The sequence below is a fragment of the Lagopus muta genome, chromosome 6 (genome assembly GCF_023343835.1).
Source record: "Lagopus muta isolate bLagMut1 chromosome 6, bLagMut1 primary, whole genome shotgun sequence".
Classification (NCBI taxonomy): domain Eukaryota; kingdom Metazoa; phylum Chordata; class Aves; order Galliformes; family Phasianidae; genus Lagopus; species Lagopus muta.
The window spans coordinates 1,004,674-1,020,044 of record NC_064438.1 but is presented as its reverse complement, the minus strand read 5'-3'; the positions used below and the strand labels follow the sequence as shown (position 1 = coordinate 1,020,044).

Here is a 15,371-nt window from a genome sequence, read left to right as displayed (position 1 = left end):
AAGAGTGATAGTTAATAAAAAAAAATATTCAGATACAGATGTTCAGATTGCTACCAATAATGTGACATTAAGCACGCAGGGAAGTGTGAACAGGAAAATAAGTCAATTGGAAAGAATGTTTTATTTGAGATGCTTACTTCAGCTTGAAAATGGAAGACTTGATAAATTTGTAAACCTAACCTTTACACAGGACTTGATGCAGAAGAGAACGAATAAAAAAGACAACCTTTCAGTAGAATGCAGATTAGCAAAATAAATAGTTCAATTAAACAGTTTAATGTTGCAATTGACACTTCCAGTACTGTGCAATAATTTGATTAACTAAACCCAAAATCATGAGGTTTGTAGTGTCAACTCCCTCTCTGCTTAGCTTAGTAGGTGAGAAAACAAACATCATTAACTGAAGCAAGGTCTGTAAGCATTTGGCTTTGCATGTTAAAGACCTTTTTGTTCTCTGAATAGCTTTAATTACTGTTTCATATATATCCAAATCGAGCAACAAATCAGGGAAGCGTTTTTTTTTTGCTTGAACAATGAGCTTTCTCCACATAGCCCTATGCTGCTGCGTGCCTCCTGGGGAGGCCAAGATGCTGCAGCAGCCACAAGCTCACAACAAAATGGGTTACATGGAGCCAGCACTGCAGTGGTTCTTGGGATCTCAATGTAATGTCCAGGAAGTTGCATGCTAGGGCCATTCTATTTGACATGGATTGTGAGGTGAGGCCCTGTTGAGCCATTTTTGAACACTGGGTAGCTGGCCTAACTGCTTGTAAACCACAGTCTGTGGGCCTGTTTTCAGTTTAGCATAGATTTTTTTTTTTTAACAGACTGAAATTTAAAGCAGGGTAATTTGTAGTGCATCACTACATGCTGCTACATGGACTAATAATTAAAAGACTTTCCTTCTGCAGCATACAATCATTTCCTGAAGTTTAGAATACAAACAATGCACATTGTTCAATTTACCTATTGGAAAAAAAGTGCTGCCTATCAAATTAAAAATCCTCAGCATTTTCACAATGAAATACAAGTAAAGCAAGGCCTCTTACTGCCCACACTGTAAAGCAGGGTAAGTTCTCTTTAGTACCACAGGGGGGACATGTATGAAAACATACTTATTTTAATTTTTTAAGTGCTGCGTTTTGGTTAAACGAGATTATCCAAGTGGAAGAAGGCATAAGTCTGTCCTGTTATAAATGTGCAAGTTGGTCAAAACAACTAAACTGAGCAGAAAAAAGAACTGCTGAGCCTCCTCTTAATCTCAACAGCTTTTACACGTCAGTCATAAAAATGACAAATTTAAAGAAAGAAGGTATTAGAACAGCACCAGTACAAAAGGGAAGGAGTGGTCTGCAATGTCCCAGGCTGAGACTTCATAGAGCAATTGCTTGGAAAATAATCTAAGGTCAAATCAGCAAGGCATGCTGTTCACGTCTATCTCAGCTTTTACTTAGGCTGCACATAGGGAGCTTTAATTTGGAGGTGATGTAGTAGTATAACCACCAGCAGACAGTGAAATACAGCTTTTTACTTGCTGTAAATTAGGCACTTTAGTCCACATCTTTCCAGAATTCTCAGCTGAAAGTATAGAAGAATAAGCAGGGAAGAGCAAGAAGAGTGTTCTCATCAGCTCTTGGCTCCACCTCAATAAGAAAAAAAAGCAGGAGGCACAGTATCACCACCACATTTGGTATTCTGCAGAAAATCCACCTCATACTCATGCTCAAGTATCGTTACATGAGGAAGGTTGAGTAATTTAATAACAGTAGTCTTAATTTCAGAGAACATGAACGCTAGCAGCACGTAGTAGTAAATGTGATTATGTTTAATAAAAATCAGCCAGTTTTGTCATACTATGTCTACATCCTGGTCTCAAATCTCATCCAGAAGAGACAGCCCAAACTGAGATGCTCCTCTAGAAGCTCTTCTGGAGAAGGAGGCCCATTGCAGTTGTAGATTATTCTATTGCTCTTGAATATGATTAGGATTTAACATGGATCTAAGAATGCAGTGTGAGGCATTGCTAGTATCACCCTGAACAAACCTGCCTTCCTGGAAAACAACAGCTTGCTTTTCCGTGGTCTGCTTTTACACACACACCTGGTATCATAACACTAAAACAGTAAGGCAGCTGAACACGTGGTATTCTGTCATTGCTGCATGGCATAAACTGATGGGCTGTCATTCATAGACTGGCTGAATTTCTAAGCCATTCACAGACTTTAAAAAAAAAAAAATGAGATGTTCCTATCAAAGAAAGAAAACAATGTTTTTATACTTCTCCATGCTACTTTTTTTTTAAAAAAGAAAAATCTCTAGGTGATGATTTTTATTAAGGTACACAATGAACTACCCTCTTCTTCCCCTCCTGAACAGACTGGTTAGCATCTGTTTGATTCATACGCTGTGACTTTTTCCTGCTGCTTTCTATCAACCTTAATTGTGAAAAATGGTGCCTCGTTGCCCTTTTGATATTATTTTGGAGATTGACTCAGTCTTAAAGTATCCAGATGTGTACAGTTGTACAAATATCTGTGGAATTAGCTCACTGAGGTCTGGTCCGCAATATTTTTAATTGACTTACATGTTCTGTGGGAAAAGAAGAATCATAAAAAGTCTTTGGCATAGCATTCCATTCTTCAGTAGGGTCTCCCTGGGGGTCTCGGTGGATACCAGAGGTATTCCAAGTGTCAGCGGCTCCGTTAGAACTGGTAGAACCTGATTGACGAAAAGGAAATGGTAACAACTGCAATTTAGTCTCTAGGCACTAATTGTCAAGGAACTACATTTCTGGCTTACCTCTGATATTAAAACAAAAATTATTATTTTTTTTTAACCACTGAATCTCTGTTGCAGGCTTTTCCCTCGTTTTTCTTTCAGATTCTTCTGCAAAGATGAGGTACTTTCCTATTCTAATCAAAGATGTTTTGTGTCACTTTCACATATTAAGTTAACAATATGAAAACTGGGATTTATACAAAATATAAGCATTTTCGGTATGCTGACTGAATATACATTTTATTAAACAGCACACCTCTAAAACTCACCTTCGGGTAATGATTATAAAGTATTTAATTACTGGCATCCTGACATAATATTGCAGGATGACTTGTAATAGGGACATTCCAAATACAAAGCTGTTTTGACAGACAACATCCTTAAAATAAGGAGTCTTTTCTTGTAAATAGGTAATATTTCATGAGATCAGGCCATAGCTCTATGCTGAAGGTACAAAGCACAAACAAGTAGATCGACTGTAGCAGTTTAAGGCTGCAGTCCTGCAGGCTTTATGCACTGCTAGCAGACTCCACTGAAGCCAACAGCAAACTACTTGCAGAACCAAAACAAGCATACTTCAAAATTACTTATAATGCAGTCACTGTTTTTTTCCTCAGCATAGATGCCTGTCAGTTACAGATATAATAGTAAAATCATTACTTTGCAGAAGCAAATAGGAGGAGAGTTCTCCAGGAAGGTTCTGCCCACTCTCAGTTAATTCCTCTACTCAGTGCAGTGTGGCTGCTGGAACAGAAATGTTGTATAAATAGCAGATTGCGTTGTCGTTGGGCAGTAAAAGGAGCTCCCTCAAACAGGATTACTAAACCTCAGTGCTCAGTGTTTCATGTGGCTAGCTGTGCCTTGGTGAGGAAAAATAAAAGCAAACATAGGAACACATCCATGCTGATTCCACCCCTGGTTTGCCATTTGGGAAAATATTTGGAAAAAAGAACCACAATAAGTCTTGGAAGTTGCAGTGCTGAGTGTACTGCAATGACTAATTCTTAGGTGCCCTGTCAGTAAGATTTTTCTGCTCTCCAAGAGGCAGGCAAGCAGAAGTAGGGCCCTGTATAAATTAGGCAGTACAATGAGAGGGAGAGGCAGATCTGGGACCCAACCCAAGATCTTCAGCTGTGAAGTTTTGCCAGAATTAAAGAGGCCTGGTGACTGTACTGGTCACTAGGTAACTCATTTGTGGAAGCACAGTCATATTCAAATCCCCACTGGCTCCTTTGGATGAACTTGTTAGACTCACTTCTTGGAATTACCCTACTTTGCATACAAGAAAAGAAGGAACAGCACACGGATTAACTTCAGATAGCACAATCTGTTCTAGCAGGAAAAAAATCCATGTGGAACATCACATAACTGTGCATGGATTTTCTTGAAACTGCTTCTGAAATTCATGTTACTAAGAAAAATGAAGCACTGTCTTGAGATCAGGGTTCTGCAACCACTACAATTGTCTCAGTGACAAAGGCTCATCTGAAACTGAACAAAACTGAACTGAAAAACTTGTGTCAGCGTACAGAAGTGTGCGAGAACTACGACTACGGGAACAAAACAACCTAAATTCAGAGCACCAGAACCATGTTAGGAAATCAGGCTGCTGGTTTTCCAAGTCATTGCCACTGGCTGCCAAACCGTGGAGGAGTCAGGGGGCAGGGTGTCCATTCTGCTCTTCATACACGCAAGCAGCAAAGATGAAACAGACACACACACCCTGTAACGTAGTCCTGGCTCTCCTGAAAAACATCTAAGCACCCAAAGTTCCATTCTCAACAAAGTTAGGGGCTTTCAGTTCTTCACAGACTAAGAAAAGTTTCTCCAAACTTGCAGAATACAGGGATTAGAAACAACCCATATGCAAGCTTTATTTTGAGAAAGGGAGACAACACCGATACCATCTTTTATTCTGTCCAGTCACTGAAGTAGAAGAATAGATCTAAATGCTGCAGTTGATATACTTTGGAAACAGAGATTATATATATTATTTTACTTTGGCAAGAGACTACATTTAATTAGCAGCTAGTTTTTATTGTAAAACAAATCTAAAATTGCACCCTTCCACATTTTTGTAATCATTTAGAAACGTGCAGTGAAATATTTACTTTTTTTGCATAGACAAAACACTGCTCAGAAAATGACCACCAGCAACAAAAGATGGATGAGCCCACTGAGCACTCCTAACAACCAGCTGTGTTGTACAGTGCCTCCAATGCTATCAGCTCCTTTCACATTCAGCTCGCTCAGATGGTTCCAACTGTCCATCTGAACCAAAGGTGGACAATAAAAATGGGTAAGTTTCCTCTAACCACGATTCAAGGGAATATCTGTTGGTTCATAAATCACCCTAATTTTTTTTTTTTAATGTGAAATGAGAGCACTGAATGATTCTGAGAACCTGCTCAGAGCTTTTCAGATCACATGCAAAGCACTGATGAAATACACCCTGCATTAGAGTTACAAACACCTATAAAAATTCCATCTGAAACTGCCCTGCTTTTCTTTCACTAAGGAAAAATGAACAAAAGTTTACTTAATCAAATAATTAATCAAACAAAAACTGCTTAGCTACATTTATACGATACATTGAGAACTCTCATAGTATTTTTCACTCTTCTTTTTACAATGAGCTTTCTACAATTACACTGCACTGCTTAAATGCAGAAATTTTGTAATTTGGTAATTTTTAAAAAACATATTTAGTGCAATATACAACAATACACATGCAATATCCATACTTCTCTTTCTTACCTGGACCTGTTTCTTTCCTGCCAACATTCTCACCGATGTTCTGAAATGCTCTTGAGATCACCTTTTTGTTTCCCACTGGACACGGCAGTTTCTCCTTCAAAACGGAAGGCTCTTGGGATGATGAAGTCCACGTAGCCTGACTTCTCATTTGATTTACTCTTGAACAAGAGCTGAGCTCTAGAAATTTGAAGCATACTGAGGTTTTCTCAGCTTTTTTATCTGAAGTTGAAAGATCAAAGGACGACCTTCCACTTACATTTACTAGATTTCCAGATGTTCTCATGGATAAAGAGCACGATTCTTTCAGGTGACCCTCAGCAGACTTCCTTCCTGGAACTGTACTGTGCAGCGAGTCTTTCTTCTGTTTTAACACAGTGTTATTTATTGAATTATCATTAACGTCCAGGGAACGTCCATTTTTGATGGACTGTTTCTGAATTTCTTCATTAAGTTTATTGGCACCAATTCCATCTGCTGGGACTTTTTGAACAGTTGTGTCAAAATCATCCGCCTTCACTGGAGCCACAGCTTCAGCATCCAAGGTACTTCTGTCACCTCCTGATTGCTCAGTGCTGTCATGTTCAGGTTGTTTGCCGTGCACATCACCCACGTTTATTCCTTTATTTATTTTTGGGGGGCATACACTGTAAGTACCTGTAAGAGGCATGTTATTACTATGTTCTTTTGCAGCTTGATCAGTACTTGCATTATCATGATTAATGGCTAGCAAATTTTGAGCATCCACTGCTGGAAAACCAGTATGCCTTAGTGTACCACTTCTGTTGCTGTTTGCAGCATTATCATTGTAACTTTTGTCCTCAGCATCTACAAGCATCTGTTTAAAAGGAAATTTATCTGTAGGTAAACCACTCAGCTGTAACAAGCTTTTTTCTATCTTACACAGTCTGTTATCCACATCGTTGTCACTGTTCAGCAAGTTACATTTCTGGTATTCTGTCTGATAATTTTCTTTAGCATAAGATAGGATGCCAAAATAGAATTCATTCACTTGATGATTACCTGCATTTCTTTCACACACGGCACTCTTCTCAGTGCAGACAGCTGCTTCACACTCTTTTTTGGATGCTTCGGTTGTAAGAACACCGCTGTTGAGTTCTATGAAACTTGACTTTTTGTCTGCCTTAGTACAAACTGATTCACGTGTAGCGTTGCACAGTTCTTGGTTACTAGAGTTCATCTCTTGAATTACATTTTTCTCACAGACAATTACTCTGTCAGTAGCATCTAAAAGAGCCTTGCTTGTTTCTGTGTGATGCACTGCTGCTGGACCAGTGCTGTCCTGTAGCTTTTGTTGTAAATTCTCACTGTTTCCCTCCAGCAGCACTCCACATGTTGTTCCTAGGCTTTCTGCTTCTTTACATTCAGTGACATGCATTTCTGAGTCCTGTCCTGGGGTAATTAAATCAGTATCTGTGCAGAGGGTATTCCTGGGAGAAGCCTCCCTCTGCTTCCCTTCCAGAGGGCTAGCTGCATTGATTTCATCCTTAGAACTGCTGTCAAGAACTTGTAACTCTGTTAGAGTAAGTGCATTTCCTAGTTAGTGATGGATCACCAACACATTAAATAGAACATTGCTATTACAGATTTCTAATTAAGATTTCTAAAATACTGACTTAAGATTAGTATCAATAGATTCTTCTCTTACATTACAGTAATATTTCAATCCACATAAAAATATAGAAAAATTACTTAAGATAAATATTATTTTATCATAATTTGCTAAACACTTACGAACTGTTCAAAGAGAAAATATCTTAACACTCTGTGCATTTTAGTTACTGATTGTATTGAAAATCTATTGAAATATTTCCCAACTAGTACTTACATTATTAAAATGTCTTAATTGGGAAATTATAACACTTAAATCAACCTGCTTTTTGTGTATTGTGTATTTATATAAAGTTTGTAAGCAGTCTACTACTATTTATCTTCTTGAAAGTGGCATGTTTAGTTTAGTGTTTACATGTTTAGCATGTTTAGTGGCATGAACCACACCTACTGAATTGACTATGTTCATACAGCAAGGAACATACTGTAATTTGGTGGCAGTGAGCCAACAAGGAATAGCTAAAGCACTTCACTATCTGAAAGGTGTTCTCTGAAAGTACACGCAGATAGTATGAGCACTGATCCTATAAGGCAATCATTTTACAGTTAATAATTGCTTAAGTTCCCACTCCATTTTTACAATGCAGCAAAGTATTGAAGATTATATGGTCTTTAGGCTTCAAAAATAGTCACTTACTAGAGTTCATCAAGCACTTTGTGCAGAAAAGCATCATGATCATCCACATGAACAAACACACTACAAGCACTCTTAGGCCTGTTTTTATTGTTTTACAGGAAAGGGGAAATCTTTCCTGGGTTTTCCTTCCAAACTCCTCTGTATACATTATTCTTCCTAACCTGTGCCCCCTCGGCTGGAACGCAGGAGGAGGTATTTTAGCAGCTTGAGGAGCAACAGTACAGAGCTTGATGTCTCAGGGCAGCCACTAGAAGCACTGTGCTTTCCTACAGAGCCTTGGGAATTTATCACAGACTGGCATTACTGACATCAAGAATTTACTGCTGTTCGAAACACATTTAATTTGGGATTCAAACATTTTCTTATGCTATACTGAGATATTTATCCCTTTATCAACAATACTACTTATCTCTTCTAGCCAGGTAATCTTTTTACTTTGTTCTATCTGGAACTCTTCAGTGCTTAAGGAGAAGTTCACCACGTTTTTTACTTCAGTTTCATCTTCATGTCCAAAGTTATTATCTTTTCTTAGTATAAATGGCATACAATCGTTTTCTTTCTGAATAGTCTGTATTTCACTGTCTTTTGATTGTTCTTGACCACTCTAACATAAGAAGGAAGAAGATGATACATATTTTAATAACCTACTACAGTCTCTGACTCTGAATTCATTTCACAATTCTGATGGAAACTGAAGACCATTCTCCTGAAGCATATAAAGTTAATGTAAATGGAGGGGGGGAAAAGCTGGTTAGGACTGTAGAAGAGCAGGAAAGAGATCAGGCCTTTCTAATCTCTGATCACAGTCCACAAAAAACAAATTACACAAGTCATCAGTTTTTCAGAGGAAGGAACATGTTTTCTATGTGCACTGACTGGATGACGCCCTCTGCCTGCAGGTGAAATCAGTGACCTGCCCAGTAATTATATGTAGAAAACACCCACACGATTGCTAATTATGCTCAAACTCACACACACCTATTACTTTTTATTTGTTCCCACCTCACAAACCAGCTGGGATTTTTTTACTCAGTTTCATACGCAAATAAGACTTAGGAATTTGCTCTTTGCCCATTCCTCATTCCCTCCCAGGTGGATTTTGAATCTGAACAGTCAAATTCAACAGGAGTGGAACCCCGAAAGGTGTCTAATTCCATTGTATTATGTTAAAACTGTCAGCTAAATAGTGAAGAAACTACCTAAATGAACAACCATCCACCCTTTCCCATAAAAAAAAAAAGGAAAAGAAGAAGCAGCATCTATCCTTTATCTGCAGCTGAAGGCAGGAGCACATGCTGGCTCAAATAAAAGTAGGTGGATGTGGGAGGGAGCAGGGGCACTGCTGACGCCATAAAAGGAGAAAGGCAAAGCTAAAGATACTTGGGTGGCTGCAGGTGTTAGTGAAGGAAGGAAGGTTGGGATGTGGGAGGGAGTTACAAGTGCTGTACTTGGGCAGAAGATGTTTGGGGAGGACGGAGTATATTGTAAAATGGAGGGAGGCACATACAGAACCTGGTCAAAATTGGATAATCGCGATGGTAAGGTAGGAGATGATATACAATAGAAACCTGCAGGAAACAATTTTCTGCAGGTCACATAAACATCTTTATGCTCCCAGCTTAGTTTATGTGGGGAAGAGTCATGCAAATGAAGGAGAGGTCTGACATGAGTTTTTAATTAGTTAGCTTTGCTTTCTGACTATATGCAGCCTTGGCTCTATGCTTTCAAGCTTTTCTTTTCCAATACAAGAACTAAGAAGTTTCTTTCACAAAAGCTGTAATTCTTTCACAATCTCTTGCTCCTAAGAGCTGTTTCTTTAGACAGAAACAGAAAGAAACCCAATATAGCTTTCTTCATATGGGTACAGAATGACTGCTACACCACAACTTACATTTCTTATTACAGGATGAACCGTTGAATGGATCTGAAAAAACACGATGAAATATTTTTAGAAAGCGAGAAAGGTTACAATTCCTTTCTAGATCTTCAGATGGACTGAATACATCCTTCAAAAATAAGGGCTAAGATGCCTAAATTGAAATGCCTAAATATCCAAACTCTCCAACACAGATTTGATTTTATTCCCCCATTGCCATAGTTTAGTAAAATATAGCTATGCAACATGCATATACCTACAATGACCTTTCCCCCAACTTTTTACATACCATTAAATTCAAAACCTTTTCAAAACTGCATCTCCCTGTACATGTAAAAGCACAATAATAATTTGCCACTAGGTATAGCTCTGTTCTCTAACACTACACAGCTGTTTACTGTCTGTAATACTAAATAAACCAAGCATGTAGCATGATAAACTGTGGTGCATAAGTCAACAGGAGTGTAATTATTCAGGTTCAAGTTTGCTCTGAAGTGAGAACTCACATTATACTTATTTTTAAAAGAAGGCTTAATTTCTGTTCCACAGATGATCAGTATGAAGTTTACATACATGCTAAACGTCATGCCCCACAAATAATCACAGAGACTTCAGATTGCACTAGGTGTAAAAATATATGCATGTGTATTTCCTTCTGGTATTCCTTCACCCAAATCACAGCCAACAGTTCACCCTTCTTTGTCATCTTAGACCCTGTCTCATTACTGATACAAGATGAAGTTCCACAATTAAGACTAATCAGCATGATCTCCAGCAGCTCCTGTAATTTCCTACCAGTGTTGCTCTGGAGATTGGCCTAACTTATCTAAGTTTGAAATCTTATACAGTGGTGTGGCAATCCACTGTAAAATAGTTAAAGATACACATTTAGATGTCATCTAAGATTTTTTTCTCCAGTTCATAACCATATGTTTTAAGCATATCTACTTTCAAACAGATAGGATGATCTCAGGAAGCACAAGTACAGCTTATCACAGAACTCTGATGGCACGTTTTGATTCTGCATCCTAAATATAAATTGTATTTTAATTCAAAGAAACTGTGATTTTTCAAAGTTACACAATTCGCATTCTCCAGAGTATCTTGGAGAATTCATGCAGATTCTGCATGATGAAGATGGTGTCAAGTTTAATTTCCACAGCGTTATTAAGTGCATCTTAGACGTGTGTGTAGTCATGTGCGTGTACGTCAGAATGAGCGTGGGAAGAAATTCACTTAATTTCTTCCAAATTCTAAGGTCGTTTCAGTTTGTCATTTTACATTTTATCTACTCCTCAAAAGACGTGTAGTTACCTACTGTCTCCCTAACAATGAAAGAGAAAATCTGTAGAGGCGCAAAATGACTTCTTCCTCCTTTGAAGGATGAACCATTATCTGAGTGGAAAACTGAATGGAACAATGATGTAGACAAAACACTGCCAAATAACAGAATATACTCCATACACAAGGAATTCTTCTCTTACAGCTTGTAACCTTGTTTTTTCCATCTTACAAAAGACTAGAATATAAATCTGCAATCCAGTTTAAGTAAGGGGTAACACTTATCTACAGTGCTGCGTGCTGCTCCTTTTGCTTCAAAACACCACCTCCACACGCTTAACCACTTAATGACTTTTCATACATATGCTGAATATGGAGCTGAGCGTGGACTTGGCACACCCAGCAATGCAAGCTTAAAATGGGATCCTGGATCACTGACTACATCAGAGAAAATTTTAGGCTTCAGTATATCAAAGGAAGATCGCTGACAGTCAGACTAGGAAAACTATCATGTCTCTCCTTCTCTAAACTGATTTATAAGAAGTGCAAAGTACTGCAGCCATGAGAGGCACTCGCCCACCTGCAGATTTTCTACTTGCTCAGAAGGCTGGTTTCCCTGAGGAGGATAGCAATCATCAGGATGTCCCCGGACCTCTTTAAGGGTATTCAGCTCATTTCTAATGGTATCTATCTCTCTTCTCAAATCTTCCTCCTACAATAAAGCATAGCACACAAACACAGACTCCTTATTGCATGTTCAAATACAAAAACACTATTTATCAACAGCCTAGCAAATTAATGTATTCCCTTAGAAGAAAGTAGAGATAATAAGGAATTCTGTGTACAAAAGACAACTCAAGCTTTTCATTCACACCAGGATTTTAATCCCATTCTAATACCACACAGACTATGTTTTTTTATTAACTGGCTCAAGACTGTTATTTGTAGCTTTTTTCCCTTTTTGTTTAAGGATAAACATGTTAGCAAATATTCATTCTCCACCCCATTTTCAAGGAACCGTACCCATACAGGATTTTCTTGGCACTACTTCTGTAATAGCCTCAAGAAACCAATGTTCTTCAGTGAGTATACAATAATTACATTTTTCTATTTACAATGAAAAATGATTGCAAGACAAATTGTAAAAACAAAAACAAGCAAGCAAACAGAGTAATTTTTCAGAGATACTCTGATTTACAACTATTGCCAAAGCATTGTGTAATGTTAATGCTATCCATAATTACGCTGTTAAGAAATTAAAAGTCCAAATTCAGCCACAGCAGAAAAATGGCTGCTGGAGTGGGGAGCATCAGACACAAAGACAGACATTATCTTCTAAAAGGAAGGTGCTAACATTCCTAAGAAGTAAACGTGGAATTCCCATGTCTGCACAGGATACTATGGCACAAGACACTGCTAGAAATCAGGGGTATCGAATATCTCAGAGCAGACAGCATCAGAACAACGCACTTATTTTGTATCTCATGGTTGCAGTGACCTTCACAGTGGCAAAAAAGTCAAGGAATTAGGACAACAGGATTACAATTTCCACACAGACTGCCTGTGTCAGTCTATCAGCCTCAAAACCTTTCTAGCAGTAGATGCAGAAGAAATAATTAGCAAATACCAAAGTATTCTTTAAAAAATAATTAAGAAGTAGCAAGAATGGCAAATATTGCAGATAAAACACTGTTTAGATGAATGCAGAGATGAACACAGTTTTATCTCAGCTAATCACCTTCAGTTGAATTGTTCTGGTCAAAGGTGGATTTCTGCTCCAGTGCAAGCCTTCAGCAGCTCTACCTGATTCAGTTTGAGGTCGCTTCCCCACCACCCACCTTTGGAAATACGGCCTTGCACAGGTACCTTCCAGGTACCCCACCGAGGGTGGTTGTGTTTGTTTTTTTCCACCCCCCAAAGCACGTTAACAGTTGACTACTGATTTCTCAAGATTTCTTCAGGGTAAAAGAGTGCAGCCTAGAAGTCCTGGTATTCCCTTAGTAAGTTCTGTATAAAACTGCTCTGAAAAATACATGAAATTACATCAGTTTCCATGTTTTGGTGTAATTCCAGAATATTTTAAAGCACTAAAGACAAGACAACACCTAATGCCCTGGGGCTCTTGCTTTATAGAACTGCACTGACCTTTTAAAGCATAGAATTCAACATTTCTCCTAAATCTACCTTTTAAAACCATTCATTTCTACATGAGTCTGCATTACTGGAAAATAAATGGGTTGTTTTTATTGTAGTATTTCTGCAATATTTTCTTGGTTTTTAGGAATTGTCTGAAATGCTTGATGACTACTCCAAAGCCCTTTTAATACTATAACATTTAATTTAACAAACCTACATCTTTTTTCCAAATTCTCAGTGCTTTCTCATGCTCATTCTGAAGATTAAGGAACTTTTCTTCATTTTCCTTTGCCTTCTCCCTTTGCAGCTCATTATCTCTTTCAAGTGTCTGCAATAAAATTAATTATCCAAAAAATAATCAATACCACATTAATGAATTTTGATGTGTTTTATGTTGCTTGGACCTTTGCTTCTAACATGCTGAAAGTGCCATACAGATCAGTGATAATGTGCTATCTCAACAATAATTTTCATAAATTAACAGAAAGGTGCTTATAGTTTAGCTAACAGGAAACAGGGGGAGGTTATGAAAAAAGAAATGGCTATAAAAGGGTATAAAAACACTTGCCATTATTCAGTTTCACTGCATAAGTTTTAATGTGCTGAAAAAAGTAATATAAAGTCCAGAGATGAGAGATGTGAAATGTAGCACAATCTAGAGCTTAAAAAAGTACTTAAAGAAAAAGCTACTCTGGAGCAAAACAGAAAAAGTTGATTTTCCAACCAATTTTTCTATCCTAAATTGTTTATTAAGCTATCCTATGAGCTGCATAAACTTCACATTCTAAAACATGTTGGAACATGAAGTATTTACTATGTCTGATTATCCTTTAATTAATTTTACACAACCAAAACAAAATAAGAATGCATTACAATAATAGTACAGGTTATGGTATAGGATTTTGTACCATCTTAATTCTACTGGCAACATTTTTTTAGTTAACTCTTTGAACCTTACTGTGCCAAATTAATGCACTTTGATATATCAACAGTAACTTCTGGGACACCTCAGGTACTGTTGGAATTTACTGTATCACATTGTTACAGCAAACAATACAGAAGATAGAGGAGTTACTGCATCCATTACCTATTATAGACGACACAAGTATATTTGATAATGTAAACATACCTTTAATGCATGTAGCTATATGAGCAGCTTTGTATTTATGACTCTGCTGAGCCTCTTTGGAAATCCACAAGAAAAATGTTGAGGCATTGCTCCAAAGCAGTTCCTTCCTACCTAATCTTTGAACTAGAAGCGAGTCTACTTCCCAATTCACCTAACAACCAATTTTTAATACCTATTTTAATTTATCCGTACCACTAATAACAATGTATTTCAAAGGTATGACACTAGGAAAGCTCAGACTACCTTGCACTTTTATACATGTGCAAAAAGCTGTTCATAAGTATATAATGATTTTCTCCAACATACTATGCAATTAAAAAGATGAAAAAAATTCATCAACACGTTGACTGTATAATTAATAATATCTTGTTCAATGTCTTTCACACAGTCCTACAAAGCAGTAGTTCCATAAGGCCCTTTTTCTTCCTCTCTAACTAAAGGTTTCTGTAGTCCTTGGAGATAAATGCATCTCAAATTCAGCCTCCTCTGAAGTGGAATGTTTTATAGCATAGCTCTCCAGGCAAAGCGAGCAGCAGATTAGAGTACAAACATGACTGCAGGAAGAGGAGTTAGCTGTCCAACCAAAGCTTTCCTTGAAAAATCTCCACTCCCAAACTCCCAAAGCAAACCTTAGCTTTGTCCATTTAGTGCAAGAGACCATCATGTAATACGCCTACTGGGCCCTCTCAGTTTGACAGCCTTTGCTTACCAAAACACTCAAAATAACCACCATTTAAAAACAAATTGTCTCAAATACCTTCAACTGTGCTTTGTCATGATTAAAACTTTAGTAAAGCCAATAATATGAAAACGGAACTGGAGAACTCTGAAGAGTCACAAAGAACTAGTGTGACTATTGCCCAGAATGAGAAGTACCTCCTCTTGGTTTTACAGCGCTCTGAGAGCAAAAAATTTAAATTGTGAAGATTTAGTACTCTAAATTGACTAAATGCAGCCATCTAGACATCTGAAGTCAGTGGCTTCTCTTCCACTCACTAGTTTTATCCAATACTGCAAAAAAGGTTTTACCTAGTTTCTAATGGAAAACAAACTCATATTTAACCTTGCTTGTTCAGCATAGAAGCAACATTCGTATATTCATACTGTGGCAGAAGGCAAACTGCTTAGATTCATACAAAGAAACAAAG

At 37.7% G+C, this 15,371-nt stretch overlaps 1 protein-coding gene across 1 annotated transcript in view; it reads right to left on the bottom strand.

Annotated features, from left to right (window-relative positions):
• CCDC73 (coiled-coil domain containing 73) overlaps nucleotides 1-15,371 on the bottom strand; it is a 53,071-nt gene that overhangs the window by 718 nt on the left and 36,982 nt on the right. The window contains exons 13-18 of the mRNA XM_048948103.1: nucleotides 13,312-13,422; nucleotides 11,539-11,670; nucleotides 9,693-9,725; nucleotides 8,237-8,405; nucleotides 5,536-7,068; nucleotides 2,585-2,718 (exon numbers count right to left, since the gene is read on the bottom strand). Coding sequence (XP_048804060.1) covers nucleotides 2,585-2,718; nucleotides 5,536-7,068; nucleotides 8,237-8,405; nucleotides 9,693-9,725; nucleotides 11,539-11,670; nucleotides 13,312-13,422 — 2,112 coding nt within the window. The remainder of the gene's footprint in view (nucleotides 1-2,584; nucleotides 2,719-5,535; nucleotides 7,069-8,236; nucleotides 8,406-9,692; nucleotides 9,726-11,538; nucleotides 11,671-13,311; nucleotides 13,423-15,371) is intronic.